The 26,800-nt window shown below is 36.5% G+C and overlaps 1 protein-coding gene across 4 annotated transcripts in view; it reads right to left on the bottom strand.

Annotated features, from left to right (window-relative positions):
- CNTLN (centlein) overlaps positions 1 to 26,800 on the bottom strand; it is a gene marked incomplete at its 5' end in the record, with an annotated part of 329,914 nt that overhangs the window by 10,833 nt on the left and 292,281 nt on the right. For all 4 annotated transcript variants that reach the window (XM_082656525.1, XM_082656528.1, XM_082656526.1 and 1 more), the window contains 2 exons: positions 2,037 to 2,114; positions 4,602 to 4,787. In XM_082656525.1, the coding sequence (XP_082512651.1) occupies positions 2,037 to 2,114; positions 4,602 to 4,787 (264 nt within the window). The remainder of the gene's footprint in view (positions 1 to 2,036; positions 2,115 to 4,601; positions 4,788 to 26,800) is intronic.

The raw sequence follows: 26,800 nt of genomic DNA, 5'->3' as shown, positions 1-26,800 counted from the left end.
TTCAGGACAAATATAATTGCTAGAATTGAGAAAGAAGAAAAGTAGGATAAAAAAAAGATGTTTTCTATTTTATAGATTTTTCTCTTGGGTGTAATTATAAAGTGACATTCAAGTGCAACCAATGAAGTCCCTATTTTTTTTTCTCACAGAATTCAAAGGCATCAGCAAAACCACCTCTGTCAGTAATAAAAATAAAAAGTCTTTGACTTTTTAAATGTTATCATACTGTCACAGTGGAATAAAATTAACTTGACAAATACTCTAAAGGCACATGGTGCAGTTCATTATGTATAACAGCAACAGCAGCGGTTTCCCAGTGTTCATAGAGGCTGCTCCATTAAATTTACCTCCAGTCAATAATTAGGAGTCCACAAATAAACCTGGGCAATTAAATCAATACTGCCAGGCAATTATATTCTAGAGTCCAGGCTCAGTGGCACAAAAAGGCACTATATCAAACTGCAGTATTAAGCAGTCTAATGCCATTTTCAACAGGATTTTTTTTTACAATAACTGGACAGAATAAGCATACATCCAGATAATATAGAATGTATATATGTATATCTACATGTGTTAGTCAAAAACTCAGATCTGGTGTCAATAGAGCTTTAGTAAAATTTAATAAAGATTTATACATATTGATTTGTTATTTTTATGTTCATAATTGACGATAAAACTTCCATATTAAAAGGTCATACTTACAAGTTGAATGTTAAAAAATCCACTACAAAGTTTATTTTTATAACTTTCACGTTTAAAAAAATAACCTGTAACAATCATTACTGAACTCCTTTGATGTGCCAGGCACTGGGCTGGGTGCTGGGAATGCAACATGATTGAGAAATGGCCTTTCTTCTCAAAAGCAAGAAGGCTTTGCCCAGCACCTGCACAGCTGCACTTCAACAACTTGAGGCAAAAGAGTGCCCATCACCTTCTATTACTATTGATAGTAATAGTGTTTCCAGATAATGTTTCAAAAATATATAAAATGGGTACTAAGAATATGAATAATAGTTCATATATTATTTACTTATTCTTGACTTTTCCAAAAACATAGATACTGCACTCACAGAACAAAATTTTTTTTTGCTATTTTGAGAAATATATTTAAGCTGTTTTTAATCCAGTTCATTTTAAAAACAGACAACAATTAAGTTGAGCAAAAAGAACTATAATGAAAAAGTTTTGGAATATATTACATGCTGTCAGTGATATCAAAACAAAAGTTGGCTATGACTAGAAAAGCAGGGCTCTCACCTGCCAATAAACTGCCCTGATCACTTACAAGAGGGGCACATCCCAACAGACTATATGTGTATTAAAAAAATACTTGAAAGGGAAGAAAAAGTATCACACAGGTCACAGCAGCAGTCTCAATAGACCCCTCAGGGATTTCAGCTCGTCTTGGCCTTGTCATCCTCTATGCAGCTTTCCACTCGGCCCAGAAAATGTCGATAGGAAAATGTTTGAGGGGCCTCTGGTGGAAATTTTTTCATTCTTTCTGCATTGACAGGATGCCAAATCAATATTTACTTCCCACTAACAAGCTGCTCGAGGTCTCAGTAGAAAATATTGTAGAGAATGCAGGAAGACACAGTAATAAACAGCTGTCTGGCTGTGAGGAAAACATGAATTGACTGGAAACAGGTCCATAGTAAAAGGTCACTGAAACCCATGAACTCCTCAGGTGTCCATATCAACTACTAACTTTAAAGACACATAATAAACAATCTCTTTTCCTAAGAGGGCTGAGAGAATGGATCCTTTTCAGTCTAGCAAGCATAGAGGTTGACTCAATAATTTAATTAATGCCTTTGCTAAAACCCATGTTGGCTCCTTCCCAAGGCATTTGCTTCATTTGTTAAGTCCAAAAGTACAAATGGAGAGTTAACTTTCCTGTCTACCTACTAGAATACTTATTTACCTAACAGAAGTAATGTGTCTGTTTACAAAAAATTAGGCATCTAGTAACAAAAAAGTACGGCTTGGAATTTTTATCTGCAAGTTTTAATATATGAAGTAGAAAAACAAAATACCTGTCCTTCAAGAAGTTTCTGAATGTACAACAGCCATTCCTTGTCATTTTCAGCATCGATCTTTGTCCTTTCGATTTCCTGAAGGAAAAAAATAAAAACACTGTTGTTAATTTCATTTATATGAACTTGATCATACTGTTAGATACTGAATAAATCTAGAGAAATATTGGTGGAATTAGATTCAGCAAAGAGCAGCCTGTCCTTTCAAAGTAGGGAATATTCAAATCGATGCTCTTTAATGTATAAATATCTACCTACATGTGGAAGATAAAGCTATATTTCTATATTTCATAATATAATTCAGGAATGTTTTATTTCTGCCTTCACAGTGGAGCTCACACTGGACTGAGGTGGAGGTGGAAGTGATTAAAATAAAATGAAAAAGAAAATGGAGCTGTATAGAAGAATCATTTATAAGTAACCCTCATAAGATGACATAAAACCTTATACTCAAAACTCTGACTTATCAGTAGATAATTAAGGAGTAATTGTTATAATCACAGACAAAATAGGACATGCATGGTTCTGGTGTACTTAAATGCTTACTCATTTAAAATATCCAATAACTAGCTGATAGGTAAGAGATGCTCCAATTTAAAGTATTGTTAAGTCACTAAATATTTTCAATGCATCAATTATCAAGGTAAAATATTCTGAAAGTATAATGTATTCACATGTGCAACTGATTATTCAGTTAAAATCATGATTCGGTTTGCAAAAAATGGGCTTTTCAAAAAGGGAAGGATTTGGAAAACTAACATTTGTTGAAATTTACTGTATGCCAGGTATCAGGCTAGGTACTTCGCATAGGTTGTCATAGTGTTTTACGTGAATTTACAAGAGTTCAATGTAGCTTAAAGCATAAAATTCAGGTGGTTTGGGCTCTACTTGGGTAAGTCACTCAACTCTTTAGACCTCTGAAAGATGCAGGCAGGGATCAGTCCAAATAAGCTCGATCTATAATTAAATCTAGTAAATATATGCAGGTGTGTGCACTGAGTCTTCACAGAACAGTGTGTTTTCTTCCAGGACGACTTCCATTTAAGGTTGTGTGGTATGCACATTTTGGTGCTTGGCATCCCTGCCTCCAAACTGCATCTGCCCAGAGGCCAGGGTGCCATTTCTTCACAGAAATGTGCTAGCTACTCTTTGGGACTAACAAGAGAGATCCTTTTCTAATTAATATACTCAAAGGGGACAACTTTTTCCAATTTGTCTACTCAAAGGGGGTTCTTTTTTCTAATCTGTAAGCCCAGTAAGGGCATCTTTTAAGACCACACAAAGGCGGTGATGCTGTCTTCCAGAATATGTATCTGGAACACACACACGTATACACACATATACACATGAGGGATTTTGCTAAGTCTGTTTGTTTTAAAACTTGTAGGAAATAGAGGAGGACTCTACCTTAATTTTTTGTTAGGTTTCTTTTTATCAATCAAATTTTAATTAAGTGTCCATAATAAGATACAGTTAACACCCTTGCCTCAGATACTATTATTTCCTGTGTGTCTTATATTTGATACTGTATTTCATAATGCTTTTGTACTTCAAAGTTCAGAATTCACAGACACTGTGGCATAGGTGCTGAAAATAGGAAACTGATAATTCACTATCCTATTTACCCATAGGATGAAAATAATCTCTGCAGGATGCCTTTGACCTCTTTTCTAAGAATTCTTAGCAGTTTAAAAACTTTTACAAGTTGTAGATCTGCTCTATTCCAGAAATTTTTTGAGAAACTGATGGGGGAGGGGTGCTGAAGGATGTTCTCATACAAACATTTAAGTCTATCATTTTATTTAGTCATTGAGCAAATATTTATGGGGAAGCTAAGAGTACCATCATCTCTTTAATCTTTCTAAACAATAAAAAATCTAATATTTATGTATTAAAGTTCAGAGACTTCACAATAGACAGGATTGAGTATCCTCCACAGGTTTCACGGAAGACTGTGTATGAGATTCTGCTGTTTATGAGGCAATAACTATCAAAAATGCAGTGCCCTCCTCAGGAGGTACAGAAATGCTACTGAAGACCTATATGTATATGCACATAAATTCACTCAGATGGGAGTATTTTCCCCACCTTAAAGCAATAAATATCTTTTTCTATAACTTGATCAACAACAACTTTGAATTTAGCTAGAAAAGCCAATATATTCACTACATTAAAAAATCTCATGTAGGACGAAAAATCCTCAAATCAATTCTGACCCAGCTAACTAAATCCATTCAAACAGGCTTAATTAAAAATACTAGCTTAAAAGATACATGATGAACTATAGAAAATGGAAGAGACAGGAAAGGATAACTGACCTGAATAACAAGCAAGCAGTTCTAAAGGTTATGTGTACTGGCTTACTTCTGTATTACATAGTTAAATTTCTCTAAAGGTTTTTTGAGTTGGTTAATACTTTTGATATATCTTTCATTGGTACACTAATATTCTTGCCTTCATTAATATTATCTTAAAGATGAAATTCTAAGAATTATAAAACAAAAATATGTACTTACATTCAATGTGTAACAAGCCCATTATTAATAAATATTTAAGTGATCTTACTTCTTCATCTTCTGTGTCCAATATTTCCTCTAGATCTGACCGTGAAATGTTCAGGATAGATGCTGCCAAGGTCTGGGCTTTATGGGTTGAGGTTTTACAAGCATCCCTGTTTTTCTGCACCTTTTTAAGTTCTCTGATTTGTCGCCTTATTGAATGGACATCATTTTGTAACTCTCTGACCAAAGCCTGCAACATATTGGAAAGAATGTGGGCTCATATGGAAGTCATAAATGAAGAAAAAGCAGTCATAACATAAAAATGTGAAGATACTGGCAAATAATTTTTTATTGGGATTACTCTGATTTTATTTATATTGGAACATAATGGATTGCTCTTTACTTATTGTCAGAATGCAATAAAAGCTCTCGCAAATGACCACTTAACCAACTTGCTGGATTAACCAAATCTCTCCAATCCGTCTTTCAGATTTGCAACTGTTATCTTGGATGGTGAATACTTGTAGCAGGCAGGCTACTTAGCATCATGCCAGAGCACAACTACTCCCACCAGTTGAGCTGATGCCAATTGTCAGATCTATTTATTCCTAAGTGTGTATATTTGTTGTAACAGGTTAGTTACATAATTAATTATTACATAAATAATGAAATATAACTGCATAAAGAGGGTTGTTCCTATTTTATTAAAACTGGATTAGAAATCTTTGGAAGGATTTGATAAAGCCAGGTGGGTAAAAGTGCAATTAAATTATGTGTAGACAAGACAACAATAAAGGATTGACAAAAACCATAAAAGTCTAGGCTTGCTTCTACAAGAGTCTCTAATTTCTCCCTTTGAGAATACATGCCTATGTGTGCATAAGGAAAAGGTAGCTCTTACCCTGGGTGGACAGAGCTCTGGAGCCTGATGCCTGGCTTTGTGGGCTGAGAGCAGGCTAGCTAGATGTTTGGGTTGTTCTCAATCTTTTGCCAGCTTAAGCAATGTTGCAATAAATAATGGTGCTCATATATACATTTTTGCATCCCTAGGATATATTCCTAGAAGTGAAATTGCTGGACCATAGGGTGTGTATAACTGTAATTTTGAAAGCTGTTTAATTCTCCCTCTCTCCAAGATCATATCAATTTACACCTACACAAAGAACATAGGAAAATACTTGTTTCTCCATACCACTGGCAAAACACCAATCTGGTTTTTCAGTGTAGTTTGTTTTTTTCACTGTATTATAAAGTTTCATTTCTCTTATTAAAAATGAAGTTGAGCATCAGCCTTAACAGATAATTATATTTCTTTTCTCTTTTTTTTTTCTATTTTTCTTAGTGATTTATAGGAGTTATTTATACTTTAGGGAAATTATAATTGTCTGTTGGGTATTTCTAATCTTTTTCATATTTTGTATTTTTCTTCTGACAGTAATTATAGTATTTTATACCTAGGAAAAAAATGTAAAAACTTTAATGTACTAAATGAATCTTTTCTTTTCTCACTTTTTTTTTTTGTTTGTTTTTGTTTTCTTTTTGCGGTACGCGGGCCTCTCACCGTTGTGGCCTCTCCCGTTGCGGAGCACAGGCTCCGGACGCGCAGGCTCAGCGGCCATGGCTCAAGGGCCCAGCCGCTCCGCGGCATGTGGGATCTTCCCGGACCAGGGCATGAACCCGTGTCCGCTGCAGCAGCAGGCGGACTCTCAACCACTGCACCACCAGGGAAGCCCTTACTTTTGAATTTAGTGTGATACTTTAAAATTTACTGTGATACTTTAAAAACCATTCTCCACAATTTTATATACATATATGTATATTATATATATATATATACTCATTTTCAAACCATGATTTTTTCTGCCACTTTTAAGATTTTATTTTTCAGTTTTAAATGTTTTATCCATTTGTAATCATCTAGAAAATTATTACATACAATCATAGTTGTCTCACCACCACCTGTTAAATAGTCCATATTTTCCCCATTGATTTCATGTGTGTTTAGGTCAGGTTCTGAACTTTCTATTCTGTTCCATCTGTCTTCTTATTAGTGAAGCTTTATAGTATATTTTAATTAGTGAGGCTTTATAATAAATGTTATAATCCGGTAGGGGTATCTCCCTTCTATTACCTTTCTTTTCAGATTTTTCTTGATAATTTTTGTTTGTTTGGGTTTTCACATAAACTTCACATTGAGCTTGTCTAGATCCCCTTCTCCTAAACATTTTACTTGTAATTTTATTTAAATCAAGTTGAATTTTATTTGAATCATGTTAACATTTTAGAACGTTGAGTCTTCCTAATCAAAGACCATGGTATTCCCTTCCAGCTGGTTAAGTCTTTGTGTTTCCGAGGATCATTTAAAAATTTTCTCTTTGTAGATCTTTTTTTCCCGGGCCTCTTACTTTTTGGGGGGCACTGAGTCTAGTACTGATTGTTGCTTGTATACATAAAGATTGTTAATATATATTAAGCTTACTGAAATTTCTTATTTGTTATGAGTTTTTCAGCCAATTCCTCCTTAGCTTCCAGGAATTGAATGTCTGAAAATATTGATAATTTTACTCCTATTTTCTATTTTTTTTTTCTATGCTGCACAGCTTATGGAATGTGCGATCTTAGTTCCCTGACCAGGGATTGAACCCAGGCCCTCAGCAGTGAGAGCACAGAGTCCTAACCACTGGACCACCAGGGAATTCCCTATTTTCCAACTTTTTTACCTCTAATTTCTTTCTTTTCTTATTGAATTGATTATTAAGTTCCTCCTGAACAATATTAAATAGTAATATTGATGGACATACTCAACTTGTTCCTGATTTTAGTGGGAATCTCTCTACTTCATAGGAAATACTATGCCAGATTTTGAGTTGAGAGCTGTATTTTAATATACTAAAAGATACACCTTAATATATTAATATATAATATAGTTTTATATAGGTAACTATCTACTCATCTTATTTTTATTTCTTATAAGAATGGAAACCAAATTGTCTTAAATCCATTTTAGCATCCATATAAACTATCATATGATTTTTCATCATAAATCTATTAATACAATTTTAAATAATTTTCTTAGTATTGAATTATCCTTGCATCACTGGAATAAACTCCACTTGGTGTGATATATTATTTTTTGATGTGCTGCTGAATTCTATTTGCTAATATTTTATCTGGAATTTGTATATTAGTAAGAGATTGAGTCATTTCTTCCGAAAATATTTGGAAAAAATCTTCTCTTTCCATGCTTTACAGTAGTTTTAATGAGATTGAATCTATCTGCTCTTTACTGATGTGGTAGCACTCATCTGAATTTGGCCTAGTATTTATTGCAAAGAAAGATACCTTTTTGGCAAATCATTTTAATTTTCTATTTGTTCTGGAGGGCGTTTTGATACATCATAATTTTCCTAGAAAATGATCTATTTCATCCAGGCTTTCAAATTTATTTGCAGAGTTGAACTAAGTATTCTGCCACGATTTTTTTCCCCTGTGTCTATGTTTATTGTCACTTACTTGTTATTTTGTATAGTTGTGCTTTCTACTTTCTTAATTAGGTAAGCTAAAGATTCAATCTATTTTATTGCTTCTTACTTTTCTTTTCCAAAAAAAATACTCTTGTATTCATTTATTAATTCCACATTAATTCATTAATTTCTATTTCAATCTTCAGATTCTATTTAATTCTTCAGTTGAATATTTACTTTCATTTATTCTTGTTTGCTAATGTAAATATATAAGGCCATACATTTTTTGAGCACTGTTTTAGCTCTATCCTATGGGTTCTGATAATTCTAGAATGTTATTCTTTTAAAAATATTCTGCAATTTGTTCACATTTCCTTCTTAACCCAATAACTTTTTTTTTTTTTTAATATTTAAGTGCTAGTGACTGGTTTTCTAGTTTTGTTATTGATTGCAGTTTTATTGCATTATTCTCAGAGATCGTCATCTATACTATTTCTACTTTTCAGAATTAATTGAGGTTTCTTTGTGGTATGTCTTGGGTTGGAATGCCTGAAAATGTGGGGTGGAGATTTGTGTGGGAGAGGGTGCTTAGAAGCAACACCTATTAGAAACTTAGGGAAGCAGGAGCAGGCAGAGGGAAATGTTGATCTGCACTGCGGTTCCAACAGAGGCTTCACACCATCGTGTAAGGAGCTCTGGAGCCGAGATAGCCTTTCAGAGTTGTCTCATCTTTGTTTTTCCCCCCTTATACATGACATGAACTTTTTTTACATCACTATTCTTTATTTGTTTGAGTCCAGAAACTTTACTGAAACATAAACAGGGGATGACATATTAGATCAATTTTCCCTGGTTCATGTTATGTTCTTAGAAGTTTTTTATTTCTGAAAATTGTTTTTGGATTATAGCTTCAATAATTGTCCTGTTCCATCACTCTGTTTCTTCTTTGAAGACTCCAATTATACATGTGTTGAATCTCTGTCATTTGCTTCAGAAATCCTTTCTTCCACAGTATGTTTTGTTTAACTGAAGCATAATTAGAATGAAACAGTGCACACATTTTAAGTGATTAGTTTAATGAGCTTTGATAATTGTATGCTTCTGTGCAGCCAACACCCTGTTCAAGATATAGAACATCTCCATACTCAAGAAATTTCCCTGATACTCCTTTCTAGGTCAATTCCTCCCACATCCAGACAGCACTGCTCTGATTTATATCATCTTAGATTAATATTTCCTATTCTAGAATGTCATCTAAATGGAATAATACACTATGTACTCTTTCATGTCTGACTTCCTTTTCTCAACATGGTGGGGGTATTTTGTTTTTGTTTTTTTAAACATTTATTTATTTTGTCTGTGTTGGGTCTTCGTTGCTGCAAGTGGGCTTTCTCTAGTTGCAGCAAGCAGGGGCTACTCTTCGTTGCGGTGTGCAGGCCTCTCATTGTGGTGGCTTCTCTTGTTGCAAAGCATGGGCTCTAGAGCACAAGCTCAGTAGTTGTGGAGCATGGGCTTTGTTGCTCTGCGGCATGTGGGATCTTTCCGGACCAGGGCTCGAACCCGTTTCCCCTGCATTGGCAGGCAGATTCTTAACCACTGCACCACCAGAGAAGTCCTAACGTAGTGTTTTAAATTAGGGATTCATCCATATTGTTTTGTGTATCCGTAACTTGTTCTTTTCCTTTTAATTTATATTAAATGCAATAAGTTCAACAGTATTTATACACACATACATTCATATAAAACCCAGAAATATATATATTTTTTCTGAGATAATTTTATTTATTTTCTTTTACTTCTTTGCTTTGTCTGCCAACTTGCTTTCATTTGTTCCCATGTCTCACCACCTTTTCTCTAAGTCCGTACATTTATTTCTACCTTAAACATGTGCTTTTTGGAGGAAATTATTTCATTAATATTTTTATTCACAGTAAAGTATTTTCATCTTCTCTGCAGCAACTATCTGTGGTGAAACTTCTTTTCCTGCCATTTATTTTTCCTGTTTCCTTCCTCCATTCTTATCCTAATCTATTTTTGTTGATACTATGTTGGTTCATTTTTCAGGACTCGTTTTTGAAAGAGAAGAGTTTTTCCGAGATTTCCTATTTGTAGAAAGTTATGTGGCAGAAGGGCCTGTGCTGTGCTGCAGGCTGGTGAAGTTTTATATATGAATCTAATATTTTTTCTGATGAATTCCATTAGCCATGTTATTTTGGTTATGGTTTGTTTGGTTTTTTATAATATAAGGAATTTTTTTTCTTGGCTGCTATGAGGAAAGCTGCCTCCTGCCGATACACCTTGTCTGCGTTATTCTTCATTAAGTCCTGCCTCCTCCTCTTCTCTGGAAGCAAACTAGTTCTAGGAAGCTCCTACACAAACAGATGCAGACTCATTCCACTATTGCAGACAGGTGATTAGGATGTGTACCTCATGTGGCTGTCATCGAAGACTGTATTCTTGCTTGATCTTTCAGAAGTCTACAGCACCTAAGTCTTCTCTCCCTGTTATCTTATTTTTGCTTCCTTTTGGATGTCTTCACCAATCTTACCTGGTTTTGGCTACTCTTCCATGTCTTCTGAAATACAGGGTTTTAACTGTGACCTAGGTTTGCTGTAAAAAGGAACTGAATTTTTGTTTCTTATTCTCCTTGTCTGTCATGTGATTCCAAGGGAGAGAAGGGGAAATGATGATTTTATCCCTTTATAATCAAGGCAGAATTCTCCAAAGTGCATTTTCCCCTACTATTTTATTATAAAAAACTTCAAACATGCAGACAAGTTTAAAGAAACTCACAGTGCACAACCATGTACCCACTACCTATAAGCTACAATTAATTTTGCTATACTTGCTTTATCACATAGCTATCTTCCATCTTATTTCGTTGATGCATTTCAAAGTAAGTTGCAGACATCTGTACAGTTCCCCCCAAACACTTCAACATTCACTTCTTAACTAAAGACCAATATTTATTTATAGTTCTCATTACTATTGTTTGAGGTAAAATTTATATACAGTGAAATGCGTAAGTCTTAACTGTATGATTTTATGAATTTTGACAATGAAAACACTGGGTAACTCACACCCAGATCAAAGTAAAGGACATTTCCATCACTCCAGAAAGTTGGCTTGTGTCTTTTCCTAGTCAATCCCCATCCTTAGCTCCAAGAGGCAGGCAACAACTGTCTTTTTTTTTTTTTTTAATCTCTATAGATTAGATTTGCCTGTTCTATAAATTCTTACAAATGGAATCATACAGTATGCATTATTTGTGTTTGGATTCTTTCACTTACAATGTTTTTGCAATTCATCCACATTGTTACATGTATAAGTAGTTCATTTCTTTGTATTGCTGACTTTTATTCCATTACATAATTATAACGTTGTTATACATTTTCCTATAGATGGACACCTGGGCTGTTTCCAGTTCTTGACTATTACGAATAAAACTGCTATGAATATTCCTGTGCATTTTGTGTGTACACGTTTTCATTTCTCTTGAGTAAACACCTAGAAGTAGAACTGCTGAGTCATATGGTAGGTGACTGTTTCATTTATTAGAAACTTCTATAGCTTTCCCTTAGAACTTGCGCCACCAATGGATAAAAATTCTCCATTCTCCACATTCTTTCCAACATTTAGTGGCTTACCTATTTTTTCTTGAATTTATTTCTAAGAATTGTATTTTTGATGCTATAGTAAGTTGAAAGTTTTTTATTTCATTTTCCAATCATTTAGTGTTAATATATAAAAACTTTTGATTTTTGTATTTTGACCTTGTATCCTATGAAATGGCTAAACTCTTGTTAATGCTAGTAGCTGTTTTATAAATCTTTAGAATTTTCTATGTAAAGAATCATGTCTCATCAGAGAAACGTACATCAAATTCACAATAAGGTATCACCTCACACCCATTAGGAAGGCTATTATTGAAAAAACAAAAAACATGTTGGCAAGGATGTGGAAAAACTGAAACCCTTGCACACTGTTGGTGGCATTGTAAAGTGGTGCAACTTTAATGAAAAACTGTAGGAGATATTTCAAAAATTAAAAAAAAAAAAAGAGAGAACTACTATATATCCAGGAATCCCACTTCTGGATATGTGCAAAAGAACCTTTGCACACTTAGGTTCACAACAGCACTGTTCACAATAGCCAAGAGTTAAAAGCAAGCCAAATGTCCACTGATGGATGAATGGACAAACAAAATGTGGTATATATGTACAATAGTATATTATTCAGCTTTAAAAAGGAAGGAAATCCTGTCACATGCTCCCAAATGGATGAACCTTGAAGACATTATGCTAAGTAAAATAAGCCAGTCACAAAAAGTCAAACACTGCATGATTCCACATATATGAGGTATCTAAAGTGTGACTACATCCACAGAAACAGATTTATCATTGTAAATAGAAATTTAAAAATAGTATTTTAAAATATATTCTTACTTGTAAAGTCTACTTTATTTTGTATGTTGACCTTGTTCTGAACTTGTTGCTGAATTATCTGGTTAGTTCTAATAGTTTATGACTTGATTCTCTTGAATTTCTAGATCCACAAACATGTCATTAACAATCAAAGTTTAGCTGTATACGTTCAATTTATTTTGGGGAAGGAGAAGAGGAGTTGTTTTATAGTTTATGGATTTTTTTCTTTTATCTTTATTAAGTCCATTTAAAAAATTTCTTTGAGTTTATTTATTTATTTTTCTAGTATCTTGAGTTGAAAATTAAATTTTGGTTGAATTTCAAAGGTTTTGATATTTCACTGTAGTTCATAAACTGACTTTTTATTTCCTCCTTAACCCAAAATCATATAGATGAGTTTGGAATTTCTAAGTGGATAGAAACATTTGGACACTTATTTTGTAAAATCATAATTATATTATACCCTACTCAGGGTACATAGCCTAAATGATTTTTGCTTTTTTTGAACTTGTTGAATGTTGTGGCATAAGATGTATATTCCACAGGGGTGAATGTTCCACAGGGGTTTGAAAAGAAAGTAGCCTTGCTCACATTTTCTCTATTTGAATTGTTGATTTCTGAATATAATATAGATTAAATATACTAGAAGATAGTAAATACACTTGTGGATTCATTGATTTCCTTTTGTAATTTCACCAAATTTTGCTTAATGTTGTCAGGTACACAAAAATTCATGAATTTTATATTTTCTTTGCAAACTATCCATTTTTATCAACATGAAATTACCCTCCTTATCCTTATTAATGGTTTTTTCTTTAATTTTGTTTCAAAGTAATATTGTTATATCTTCTTTTTGTTAGCATTTACCTGGAACATATTCAATTGTGTGCTGGCAAACAAGCTCTTTTTTCAGGGGACAGGTATGACTTGTAATGCTTGTCAATTTCTATGGCATTAAGTACTTGTACCATGATTGATTTCAAGCAACAAACATGAAGGAGATGCTGGAAAGAGATACACAAAATCGATTCTCACAAGCTGGTACAAGCTAGTTGCAGGATATCATAATTTTATTCTTTTATTGTTTTAGCTTTAGGGATCGTTATGTTTCAGGTGCATCTTTTGCACAATCTCATAGTCTCTCTTTTTTTAAAATACATTTCAACTTTATTACGTATATTGTGATTATTGGTATGTTTGGATCATCCTATCTTTTTTATTTACCATGTCTCTTATATACTGTTCCTCTCCTTTGTTCTGTCTTTCCTTTTTCCCTTCCTTCTATTCTTCTTCCTGGCTTGTGTTGAATTGATGGAGCTTTCTTTATTTTTTTTTAAATTTCTTCTAATTCTTTAAAAATTAAATACTCAATTCCTATTCTTGTGGTCACCTTTAAAATTTCTGAACATATATTTAATATTATTCAAGCATTTAATTTGATTAATTTAATAAACTAATATTATATTTTGAATCAATATCTAGAGTTTCTTATCCTCCACATGTTCCACCAAAGCAAAAAAGAAACTTAACTCTTCCAACCACCCCCTCCTCCTAACTTCTGTTACTGTAAACATTAACATCAACAGTTATGTAGGTTTTACTTGTGTCTTTGTTTTCCATTGTTTCATATGTTCTAAAGATTGACAGAGTCCCATTTGGGCAGAAAGACTTGAAGAAGTGAAAAGATAAACTATTTTAATATAAACAGGAAAAGAGCAGACTTTAAGAAAGAATAGGGCTTGCAGTATTCAAGGAACACCAAGAAAGTCAGTATGGTGAAAGAGGAATCAGTGAAGTGACATGTAGTAGAAAGTGAAGTCACAGAAGTAACAAGAAGACTAATCATGGACGCCTTGCAGGGCAGTGAAGACGTTTCATTCTATCGTGTAATGAGGAGTCATGAGACAAGTTTGAGCAAGGGAGTGACACGATATGTTTTCAGTTTTAAAAGAACCATTCTAACCAAAAAATGGAGAAAAAGATTGTCTGGAGCAAGAGCTGAAGAGGGAGATGAGCTAGGAGAGTATGAGGGGTACAAGCAAGAGGTAGTGATAACCTGGACAGTAGCAGTGTGGAAAGGCAGCAGAATTCTGGATCGATTTTCAAATCACAGCCCACAGGATTTGATGAGGGATTAGACATGCAATGTGAGAGAAAGAGAAAAGACAAGGATGATTCGAGGTTTGGGGCCCCACCACCCGGATGACTGGTGAAAAAGCAAATCCTGAGACAAAGAACACTATAACGGAAGTAAGACTGGGAGGAGTACAGATTCCAGTGGGTTGTAGGCTTAGTAATGAAAAAAAAAAAGAGAAAAATTTCTTCAGGTTACTTCTGCTTTCTCAGTGAAATAAGAAGCTGAGATTAAGGCACTAAGGAGGGGGTAGATGCTAGAGGTCGAAGAAGATAGGAGAAAGGAATGTTGGGGAAACTTGGGGGCTAAATGTACTGGGAAAGTATAACAGTCTTACACAGAGTGTTGAGGTCCCACCTGAAGTTCTTGGTTATGAACTTAAATTAAGACCAATCAGCATGGTTGTGTTTTTCTTTAGAGACATTCAGCTGCTTGGGTCCAGAAGAAAAGTGGGTAGAGATTCAAAACAAAATAGGCATGGATTTTTTCCATGTGAATATGACAGAGGGACAGATGAGCAGACTTGAGGATATATGTTAAAAAGTGACAATGACAGAACATGGAGTACTTGCTTCATGAGGAGGGAAGTGAAAGCATAATGGAAAAGAAGGTGGTAATAATTAGGGAAAAGTGGTAAGGTCAATGAATTTCAGTTTGTAATCATGTCAGAGAATTGCTGGAGTGTAAGTACAAAAAGACATGGGGGTCAAAGAATAAGATGCTAGAAACAGAGATTCTGGAGTTGATGCAGTTATTGGTAATGACAAGGCCAAGAGTAATATTTCTTAATGGAAACATTGTGGAGATGACAATTTTTTTACTGTGTGGGACTAACCTTCACAATGCAGGATGTTTAGCATCTCTGGCCAATGGGCACTGCATATCAGTAGCACCTCCTAGTCAGTGTGACAATCCAAAGCACCCACACATTTCCAAATGCTCCATAAGGTGGGTGATCCTTCCTTAATTCAGAACCAAGGGTCAGGGATATGATCATGAGACTAATCACTGGAACTGAATATGGTGAAGAACTGAGAGGCTAGGGTGCTGGATGACCTACATGGATGGGAGGTCATCCAAAATCGTAACAGAATCGTGTCGGAGAGAAAGACTGTGAACCAGGTGAAAAGCTGCATGACTAACCTTCTACAATGAGGTACAAACAGATTTGGTGGTGATTATATGTTCCAATGGACTTCTGAGATCTATTTCAATAATTTCTTAATCTTATGCATCCCAAGAGAATATCTAAATAGGGTTGAATAATATAGGGATTCCAGGATCCACCCTCACGTACCACTAGAGTGTCATTATAAAGAGGTACAACAGGGACTTTCCTGGTGGCGTAGTGATTAAAAATCTGCCTGCGAATGCAGGGGACATGGGTTCAAGCCCTGGTCCAGGAAGATCCGATAGGTTGCCGAGCAACTAAGCCCATGTGCCATAACTACTAAGCCTGCTCTCTAGAGCCCATGAGGCACAACTACTGAAGCCTGCATGCTGCAACTACTGAAGACCGCGAGCCGCAACTACTGAAGCCCATGCACCTTGAGCCCGTGCTCTGCAACAAGAGAAGCCACTGCAATGAGAAGCCCACACACCACAAAGAAGAGCAGCCCCTGCTTGCTACAACTAGAGAAAGCCCGCACGCAGCAACGAAGACCCAACGCAGACAAAAATGAATAAATAAATAAATAAATACACTTCATATATATATATATGTGTGTGTGTGTGTGTGTATATATATATGTGTATATATATATACACACACACACACACATATATATATATATATATATATATGTAAAGAGGTACAACAAATGAATGGGTAAAGAAGATGTGGTACTGGGGCTTCCCTGGTGGTGCAGTGCTTGAGAATCCACCTGCCAATGTGGCAGACACGGGTTCGAGCCCCGGTCCAGGAAGACCCCACATGCCGTGGAGCCTGTGCTCTAGAGCTCGTGTGCCACAACTGCTGAGCCCGCATGCCACAACTACTTGCCTCATGTGCCTGGAGCCCATGCTCTGCCACAGGAGAAGCCCCCTCAATGAGAGGCTCATGCACTGCAACGAGGAGTGGCCCCACTTGCTGCAACTAGGGAAAGCCCATGCGTAGCAACAAAGACCCAATGAGCCAAAAATAAATAAATTTTAAAAAATATTTCAAATAAATAAATAACACCTGAAATGATCCTTATGAACAACAACAACAAAAAGATGTGGTACTTATATATAATAGAATATTACTCAGCCATAAAAAGGAATGAAATAATGCCATTTGTAGCAACATGGATGGACCTAGAGATCATCATACTAAGTGAAGTAAGCCAAAGACAAATATCATACGGTATCACTTATATGTGGAATCTTAAACAATGATACAAATGAACTTACATACAAAACAGAAACAGACTCACAGACACAGAAAATAAACTTATGGTTACCAAAGGGGAAAAGGGTGAGGGATACATTAGGAGTTTGGGATTAAAATATACACACCACTATATATAAAATAGATAACCAACAAGCACCTACTGTATAGCACCTACTTGATACTTGATATCAAGTATCAAGATACTTGATATCTTGTAATAATCTATAATGGAAAAGAGTGTAAAAAAAGTATATATATTTTTAATATATATTTATGATTGAGTCACTTTACAGTACATCTGAAACAAACTCTACATTGTAAATCAACTATATTTCAACAAAAATTTTAAAAACCCATAAGTTAGGGCTTCCCTGGTGGTGCAGTGGTTGAGAGTCCGCCTGCCGATGCAGGGGACGCGGGTTCGTGCCCCGGTCCGGGAGGATCCCACATGCCGCGGAGCGGCTGGGCCCGTGAGCCACGGCCGCTGGGCCTGAGTGTCCGGAGCCTGTGCTCTGCAGCGGGAGAGGCCACAACAGTGAGGGGCCCACGTACCGCAAAAAAAAAAAAAAAAAAAAAAAAAAAAAACCCATAAGTTAAAAAAAGAGGTACCAAAATGAGGTAGACTCAAACGTTACATAGCACACATACGAAGCAGTGCTGTTACTAAATAATGTCCACTATATACTTTCACGTCAAATGCCTTATTAATAGTTCTTTTCACAAGAAAAAATGTTTGTACCTATGTATGATGATGGATGTTAACTAGTCTTATTATGGTGATCATTTTGCAATACATATATTGAATCATTATGTTGCATACCTGAAACTAATACAATGTTATATATCAACTATATCTCAATTTTTAGAACTGTTACAATTTTAAATTACAGTATTTGTTAGGAAAAAAGGGGACAATATTAGGATAGCTATAGACATTTACTCATTTAAAAGCAGTAATCCTGTATAAATATGCATATCATCAATATTGCTTCCATCCTTTACTTGTCAACTATAGGCAAACTAATTCAAAATACTTTGAACTGCCATTCTACGAATAGGATACATATTAGTTTTTAGCAATGATGCCATCAGCTGGCTAAAAGCAACATAGGTGTATTTGGGAAAAAAAAAGTCTCCAGTATTACAAAATGTTATGTTATTTGGTTGAAATATATTTCATGATGCTTGAATATTCCTCTTCCCTTCCCAATTATACCTTTCAGATACATAGTACAGTCTCATTGCATTAAGTTCATTGAAATGTTTTACCTTCCACCCATATATCCAAATTAAGTTTTTGTTTTCATATTATCACACTTGCCTTTTGTATATATGCTGGGCCTCTGCTTGTTTTCAACTCTGGGTGCCACTTCGATCTGGATTTTATTTTTATTTCCCTTCCATCTACTGCAAAATTGCCTTCTCTTATTAGTTCAAGATACGCTCAATTCTTCTCTAAGCAACTTTTTTTAAACATCTTTATTGGAGTACAATTGCTTTACAATGTTGTGATTGTTTGTGCTGTATAACAAAGTGAATCAGCTATATGTATACATAAATCCCCATAAACCCTCCCTCTTGTGTCTCCCGCCCATCGTCCCTATCCCACCCCTCTAGGTGGTCACAAAGCACAAAGCTTATCTCTCTGTGCTGTGCAACTGCTTCCCACTAGCCATCTATTTTACATTTGGTAGTGTATATATGTCAATGCTACTCTCTAACTTTGTCCCAGCTTACCCTTCCCCTTCCCCATGTTCACAAGTCCATTCTCCACATCTGCATCTTTATTACTGTCCTGCCCCTACGTTCACCAGAACCATTTTTTTTTGGATTCCATATATATGTGTTAGCATACGGTATTTGTTTTTCTCTTTCTGACTTACTTCACTCTGTATGACAGACTCTAGGTCCATCCACCTCACTACAAATAACTCAATTTCATTTCTTTTTATGGCTGAGTAGTATTCCATTGTATATATGAGCAACATCTTTTTTATCCATTCATCTGTCGATGGACACTTAGCTTGCTTCCATGTCCTGGTTATCATAAATAGTGTTGCAATGAACACTGTGGCACATTACTCTTTTTGAATTATGGTTTTCTCAGGGTATATGCCCAGTAGTGGGATTTCTGGGTCTTATGGTAGTTCTATTTTTAGTTTTTTAAGGAACCTCCATACTGTTCTCCATAGTGGCTGTATCAATTTACATTCCAACCAACAGTGCAAGAGGGTTCCCTTTTCTCCACACCCTCTCAACCATTTATTGTTTGTAGATTTTTTGATGATGGTCATTCTGACTGGTGTGAGGTGATACCTCATTGTAGTTTTGATTGGCATTCCTCTAATGATTAGTGATGTTGAACATCCTTTTAAGTGTTTGTTGGCAATCTGTGTTTCTTATTTGGAGGAATGTCTGTTTAGGTCTTCTGTCCATTTTTGGATTGGGTTGTTTGTTTTTTTGATATTGAGCTGCATGAGCTGCTTGTATATTTTGGAGATTAATCCTTTGTCAGTTGCTTCGTTTGCAAATATTTTCTCCCATTCTGAGGGTTGACTTCTTGCTTTGTTTATGATTTCCTTTGCTGTGCAAAAGCTTTGAAGTTTCATTAGGTCCCGTTTTGTTTCTTTTTGTTTTTATTTCCATTTCTCTAGGAGGTGGGTCAAAAAGGATCTTGCTGTGATTTATGACATAGAATGTTCCGCCTGTTTTCCTCTAAGAATTTATACTGCCTGGCCTTACATTTAGGTCTTTAATCCACTTTGAGTTTATTTTTGTATACGGTGTTAGGGAGTCTTCTAATTTCATTCTTTTACGAGTAGCTGTACAGTTTTCCCAGCACCACTTATTGAAGAGGCTATCTTTTGTCCATTGTATATTCTTGCCTCCTTTATCAAAGATAAGGTGACCATATGTGTGTGGGTTTATCTCTGGGCTTTCTATCTTGTTCCATTGATCTATATTTCTGTTTTTGTGCCAGTACCATACTGTCTTGATTACTGTAGCTTTATAGTATAGTCTGAAGTCAGGGAGCCTGATTCCTCCAGCTCTGGTTTTCTTTCTCAAGATTGCTTTGACTATTCGGGGTCTTTTGTGTTTCCATACAAATTGTGAAATTTTTTGTCTACTTCTGTGAAAAATGTCATTGCTAGTTTGATGGGGATTGAATTGAATCTGTAGATTGCTTTGGGTAATACAGTCATCTTCACAATGTTGATTCTTCCAATCCAAGAACATGGTGTATCTCTCCATCTGTTAATATCATCTTTAATTTCTTTTTCATCAGTGTCTTATAGTTTTCTGCATACAGGTCTTTTGTCTCCTTCAGTAGGTTTATTCCTAGGTATTTTATTCTTTTTGTTGCAATGGTTAATGGGAGTGTTTCCTTAATTTCTCTTTCAGATTTTCCATCATTAGTGTATAGGAATGCAAGAGATTTCTGTGCGTTAATTTTGTACCCTGCTACTCTACCAAATTCATTAATTAGCTCTAGTAGTTTTCTGGTAGCATTTTTAGGAGTCTCTATGTATAGTATCATGTCATCTGCAAACAGTGACAGTTTTACTTCTTCTTTTTCTTTTATTTTTTTCTTCTCTGATTGCTGTGGCTAAAACTTCCAAACTATGTTGAAAAATAGTGGTGAGAGTGGGCAACCTTGTCTTGTTCCTGATCTTAGTGGAAATGGTTTCAGTTGTTCACCATTAAAAATGATATTGGCTGTGGGTTTGTCATATATGACCTTTATTATGTTGAGGTAGGTTCCCTCTATGCCTACTTTCTGGAGAGTTTTTATCATAAATGGGTGTTGAAGTTTGTCGGAAGCTTTTTCTGCATCTGTTGAGATGGTCATATGGTTTTTATTCTTCAATTTGTTAATATGGTGTATCACATTGATTGATTTGCGTACATTGAAGAATCCTTGCATTCCTGGGATATACCCCACTTGATCATCGTGTATGATCCTTTTAATGTGCTGTTGGATTCTGTTTGCTACTATTTTGTTGAGGATTTTTGCATACATGTTAATTGGTGATATTGGCCTGCAGTTTTCTTTTTTTTGTGACATCTTTGTCTGGTTTTGGTATCAGGGTGATGGTGGCCTTGTAGAATGAGCCTGGGAGTGTTCCTCCCTCTGCTATATTTTGGAAGTGTTTGAGAAGGATAGGTGTTAGCTCTTCTCTAAATGTTTGATAGAATTCACCTGTGAAGCCATCTGGTCCTGGGCTTTTGCTTGTTGTAAGATTTTTAATCACAATGTCAATTTCAGTGCTTGTGATTGGTCTGTTTATATTTTCTATTTCTTCCTGGTTCAGTCTTGGAAGGTTGTACTTTTCTAAGAATTTGTCCATTTCTTCCACGTTGTCCATTTAATTGCCATACAGCTGCTTGTAGTAATCTCTCATGATCCTTTGTATTTCTGCAGTGTCAGCTGTTACTTCTCCTTTTTCATTTCTAATTTTGTTAATTTGAGTCTTCTCCCTTTTTTTCTTGATGAGTCTGGCTAATAGCTTATCAATTTTGTTTATCTTTTCAAAGAGCTAGCCTTTAGTTTTATTGATCTTTGCTACTGTTTCCTTCATTTCTTTTCCATTTACTTATGCTCTGATCTTTATGATTTCTTTCCTTCTGCTAACTTTGGGGGTTTTTCTGTTCTTCTTTCTCTAATTGCTTTAGGTGTAAGGTTAGGTTGTTTATTTGAGATATTTCTTGTTTCTTGGGGTAGGATTTTATTGCTATAAACTTCCCTCTTAGAACTGCTTTTGTTGCGTCCCACAGGTTTTGGGTCGTCATGTTTTCATTGTCATTTGTTTCTAGGTATTTTTTGATTTCCTCTTTGATTTCTTCAGTGATCTTTTGGTTATTTAGTAGTGTATTATTTAGCCTCCATGTGTTTGTATTTTTTACAGATTTTTTCCTGTAATTGATTTCTAGTCTCATAGCATTGTGGTCAGAAAAGATACTTGATACGATTTCAATTTTCTTAAATTAACCATGGCTGGATTTGTGACTGAAGATATGGTCTATCCAGGAGAATGTTCCATCAGCACTTGAGAAGAAAGTGTATTCTGCTATTTTTGGATGGAATGTCCTATAAATATCAATTAAGTCCATCTTGTTTAATGTGTCATTTAAAGCTTGTGTTTCCTTATTCATTTTCATTTTGGATGATCTGTCCATTGGTGAAAGTGGGATGTTGAATTCCTCTACTATTATTGTGTTATTGTCGATTTCCCCTTTTATGGCTGTTAGCATTTGCCTTATGTATTGAGGTGGTCCTATGTTGGGTGCATAAATATTTACAATTGTTATATCTTCTTCTTGGACTGATCCCTTGATCATTATGTAGTGCCCTGCTTTGTCTCTTGTAATAGTGTTTATTTTACAGTCTATTTTTGGGACTTCCCTGGTGGCACAGTGGTTCAAAATCTGGCTGTCAATGCAGGGGACACAGGTTCGAGTCCTGGTCCAGGAAGATCCCACATGTCGCAGAGCAACTAAGCCCATATGCTACAACTACTGAGCCTGCGCTCTAGAGCCCGCAAGCCACAAGTACTGAGCCCACATACCTAGAGCCCATGCTTGGCAACAAGAGAAGCCACTGCAATGAGAAGCCCGCTCACTGCAACAAAGAGCAGTCCCCACTCACCACAACTACAGAAAGCCCTCACGCAGCAATGAAGACCCAACACAGCCAAAACTAAATAAATAAATAAAGTCTATTTTGTCTGATATTAGAATTGTTACTCCAGGTTTATTTTGAGTTCCATTTGTATGGAATATTTTTTCAATCCCCTCACTTTCAGTCTGTATGTCTCCCTAGGTCTGAAGTGGGTCTCTTGTAGACAACATATATATGGGTCTTGTTTCTGTATCCATTCAGCCAGTCTATGTCTTTTGGTTGGAGCATTTAATCCATTTATATTTAAGGTAATTATCGATATGTATGTTCCTATTACCATTTTCTTAATTGTTTTGGGTTTGTTTTTGTAGGTCTTTTCCTTCTCTTGTGTTTCCTGCCTACAGAAGTTCCTTTAGCATTTGTTGTAAAGCTGGTTTGGTGGTGCTGAATCCTCTTAACTTTTGCTTGTCTTTAAAGGTTTTAATATCTCTGTTGAATCTGAATGAGATCCTTGCTGGGTAGGGTAATCTTGGTTGTAGGTTTTTCCCTTTCATCACTTCAAATATGTCCCGCCACTCCCTTCTGGCTTGCAGAGTTTCTGCTGAAAGATCAGCTGTTAACATTATGGGGATACCCTTCTATATTATTTGTTGCTTTTCCCTTACTGCTTTTAATATTTTTTCTTTGTATTTAATTTTTGATTGTTTGATTAATATGTGTCTTGGCATGTTTCTCCTTGGATTTATCCTGTTTGGAACCTCTGAGCTTCCTGGACTTTACTGACTATTTCCTTTCCCACGTTAGGGAAGTTTTCAAATACAATCTCTTCAAATATTTTCTCAGACCCTTTTTTTCCTCTTCTTCTGGAACCCCTGTAATTCAAATGTTGGTGCGTTTAATGTTGTCCCAGAGGTCTCTGAGACTGTCCTCAATTCTTTTCATTCTTTTTTCTTTATTCTGCTCTGCAGTAGTCATTTCCACTATTTTATCTTCCAAGTCAATTATCCGTTTTTCTACCTCAGTTATTCTGCTATTTAATCCTTCTAGAGAATTTTTAATTTCATTTACTGTGTTGTTCATCATTGTTCATTTGCTCTTTAGTTCTTCTAGGTCCTTGTTAAACGTTTCTTGTATTTTCTCCATTCTATTTCCAAGATTTTGGATCATCTTTACTATGATTACTCTGATTTCTTTTTCAGGCACACTGCCTATTTCCTCTTCATTTGTTTCGTCTGGTGGGTTTTTACCTTGCTCCTTCATCTGCTGCATATTTCTCTGTCTTCTCATTTTGTTTAACTTACTGTGTTTGGGGTCTCCTTTTTGCAGGCTGCAGGTTCGTAGTTCCTGTTGTTTTTGGTGTCTGCCCCCAGTGGGTGAGGGTGGTTCAGTGGCTTGTGTAGGCTTCCTGGTGGAGGAGTGTGGTGCCTGTGTTCTTCTGGGTGGGGCTGGATCTTGTCTTTCTGATGGGCAGGGCCATGTCCAGTGCTGTGTTTTGGGGTGTCTGTGAACTTAGTATGATTTTAGGCAGCCTCTCTGCTAATGGGTGGGGTTGTGTTCCTGTCTTGCTAGTTGTTTGGCATGGGGCGTCCAGCACTGGAGTTTGCTGGCTGCTGGGTGCAGCTGGGTCTTAGCGTCGAGAAGGAGATTTCTGGAAGAACTCTCGCCGACTGATATTAGCTGGGGCCAGGAGGTCTCTAGTGGTCCAATGTCCTGATCTCAGCCCTCCCACCTCAGAGGCTCAGGCCTGACACCAGCCCGGAGCACCAAGACCCTGTCAGCCACACGGCTCTGAAGAAAAGGGTGAAAAAAAGAAAGAAAAATAAATAAATAAAAATTTTAAAATCATAATAAATAAATAAAAAGAAAAACATTATTAAAATAAAAAAGTAATAATAATTTAAAAGGAGCAACTAAACCAGTAAACAAATCCACCAATGATCACATGCACTAAACACTAAACTAAGATAAACATAAAAATTAGAAACAAATCAGCCGCAGACAGCAAATCCCAAGTCTATAGTTGCTTCCAAAGTCCACTGCCTCAATTTGGGATGATTCGTTGTCTGTTTAGGTACTCCAGAGATGCAGGGTACATCAAGTTGATAGTGGAGATTTAATCCGCTGCTCCTGAGGCTGCATGGAGAGATTTCCCTTTCTCTTCTCTGTTTTCACAGCTCCTGGGGTTCAGCTTTGGTTTTGGCCCCACCTCTGCATGTAGGTTGCCCTCACGCATCTGTTCCCCGCCCAGACAGGAGGGGGTAAATCAGTGGCTTTTTAGGGGGCTCTTGCTCATTTAGGCTGGTGGGAGGGAGGGGTACGCTAGTTATAACTGGAATGAGGGGTGAGCTTGTGGCAGCAGAGGCATGATGCTGCAACAGCCTGGGGCACGCCATTTGTTCTCCAAGGGAAGTTGTCCCTGGATCACAGGACCCTGGCAGTAGCGGGCTGCACTGGCTCCCGGGAGGGGAGGTGTGGATAGTGACCTGTGCTTGCACACAGGCTTCTTGGTGGCTGCAGCAGCAGCACTAGCATTTCATGCCCATCTCTGGGTTCCAAGCTGATGGCCACAGCTTGCGCCCATCTCTGGAGCTTATTTAGGCAGTGCTCTGAATCCTCTCTTCTTGCGCACCCCAAAACAATGGTCTCTTGCCTCTTTGGCAGGTCCAGAGTTTTTCCCAGACTCCCTCCTGGCTAGCTGTGGTGCACTAGCCCCCTTCAGGCTGTGTTCATGCGGCCAACCCCAGTCCTCTCCCTGGGATCTGACCTCCGAAGCTCAAGCCTCAGCTTCCAGCCCCCACCCGCCCTGGCGGGTGAGCAGACAAGCCTCTCGGGCTGGTGAGTGCTGGTCAGCACCAATCCTCTGTGTGGGAATCTCTCCGCTTTGCCCTCTGCACCCCTGTTGCTGCACTCTCCTCCGTGGCTCCAAAGCTCCCCCCACCCACCCACCCCCGTCTCCACCAGTGAAGGGGCTTCCTAGTGCGGGGAAACTTTTCCTCCTTCACAGCTCCCTCCCAGAGGTGCAGGTCCCATCCCTACTCTTTTGTCTCTGTTTTTTCTTTTGCCCTCCCCAGGTACATGGGGAGTTTCTTACCTTTTGGGCAGGCTGAGGTCTTCTGCCAGCGTTCAGTAGGTGTTCTGTAGGAGTTTTTGCACATGTAGATGTATTTCTGATGTATTTGTGGGGAGGAAGGTCATCTCCATGTCTTACTCCTCCGCCATCTTGAAGGTCCCCCCCTAAGCAACTTTAAAACTCCCAAATTGTGCAAAACTTTTAAAATACTCCAATGTTAAAAACAACAGAAGCTTTAAAAAGTTTCACTCTGCTTGCATCAGTTGAATAATGGCTATCACTTATTGTCAAGGTAAGTAAAAACACTGTATGGCACAAAATAAGCATTCAATGAATGTTAACTGAATTTCTAAAAATTTATGTCAGCCTTCTTAAACTTCTTGGAATATCATGGGCTAGGAATTGTCCCAATATTTGATTGTATTTTCAAAGTAAAAGTACTTTCTTAGATTTACATCTCAACTTAAAGTCACTATGTTTTTCAATATTATAATATAATTTATTGTAAGCAGTGAGCAATAGTGTTAGAGTGAAAGACAGCAAGCTATTTCATTCCAGTCTTATTAAGATCTAGTTTTCCAGTCTTTATAATGAGTCTTGATCTGTGTTAGCAAACTACAAAAAGTTTTGAATTTCACTGAATCATAATGGACTGATTAGATTTTTCAGTAAGATTTGATTATTATGATGAAGGTTATAACTGGCTGCTCCAATACTGTGGAGTCACTCCTACCATCATAGTTTCTTGGAGAAGTAAAGTCTTTTTTTTTCACAGCTTCCTAAACAGCTTTATCAAGATACAATTTACATATTTTAAAGTTCACCCACTTAAAGTAATGTATTTTTATTAAAAACGTGTCTTTAAAAACAGCTGTCATTTACCTTTCTTATATAATGATAGGACAGAAAGAGTTAACTCAAATAGGATTTTATTATAACACTGTTTAAAAATCATAATTAAGAAGTGATGTCACCAAAATATAGGATGGGAGATCCAGCCTCTATCCCCCCACAAATATCAACAATTAGACAGATATCCACAAACAAAAATAGCTCTGGAAGAGCTCAGGAGTCCACTTAAGAAATTTCAGCAACAAACAGTGGAGCAAAAAACCTGAGAATAACTCCACACAAAGAAAAAGAAGGACAGTTTCGTTTTGCCTGCATCATCGCATAC

The sequence above is a fragment of the Grampus griseus genome, assembly GCF_964374135.1.
Source record: "Grampus griseus genome assembly, chromosome: 6".
Taxonomy (NCBI): Eukaryota; Metazoa; Chordata; class Mammalia; order Artiodactyla; family Delphinidae; genus Grampus; species Grampus griseus.
The sequence above is the reverse complement of the archived record's forward strand: the minus strand, read 5'-3'. Positions and strand labels throughout refer to the sequence as shown.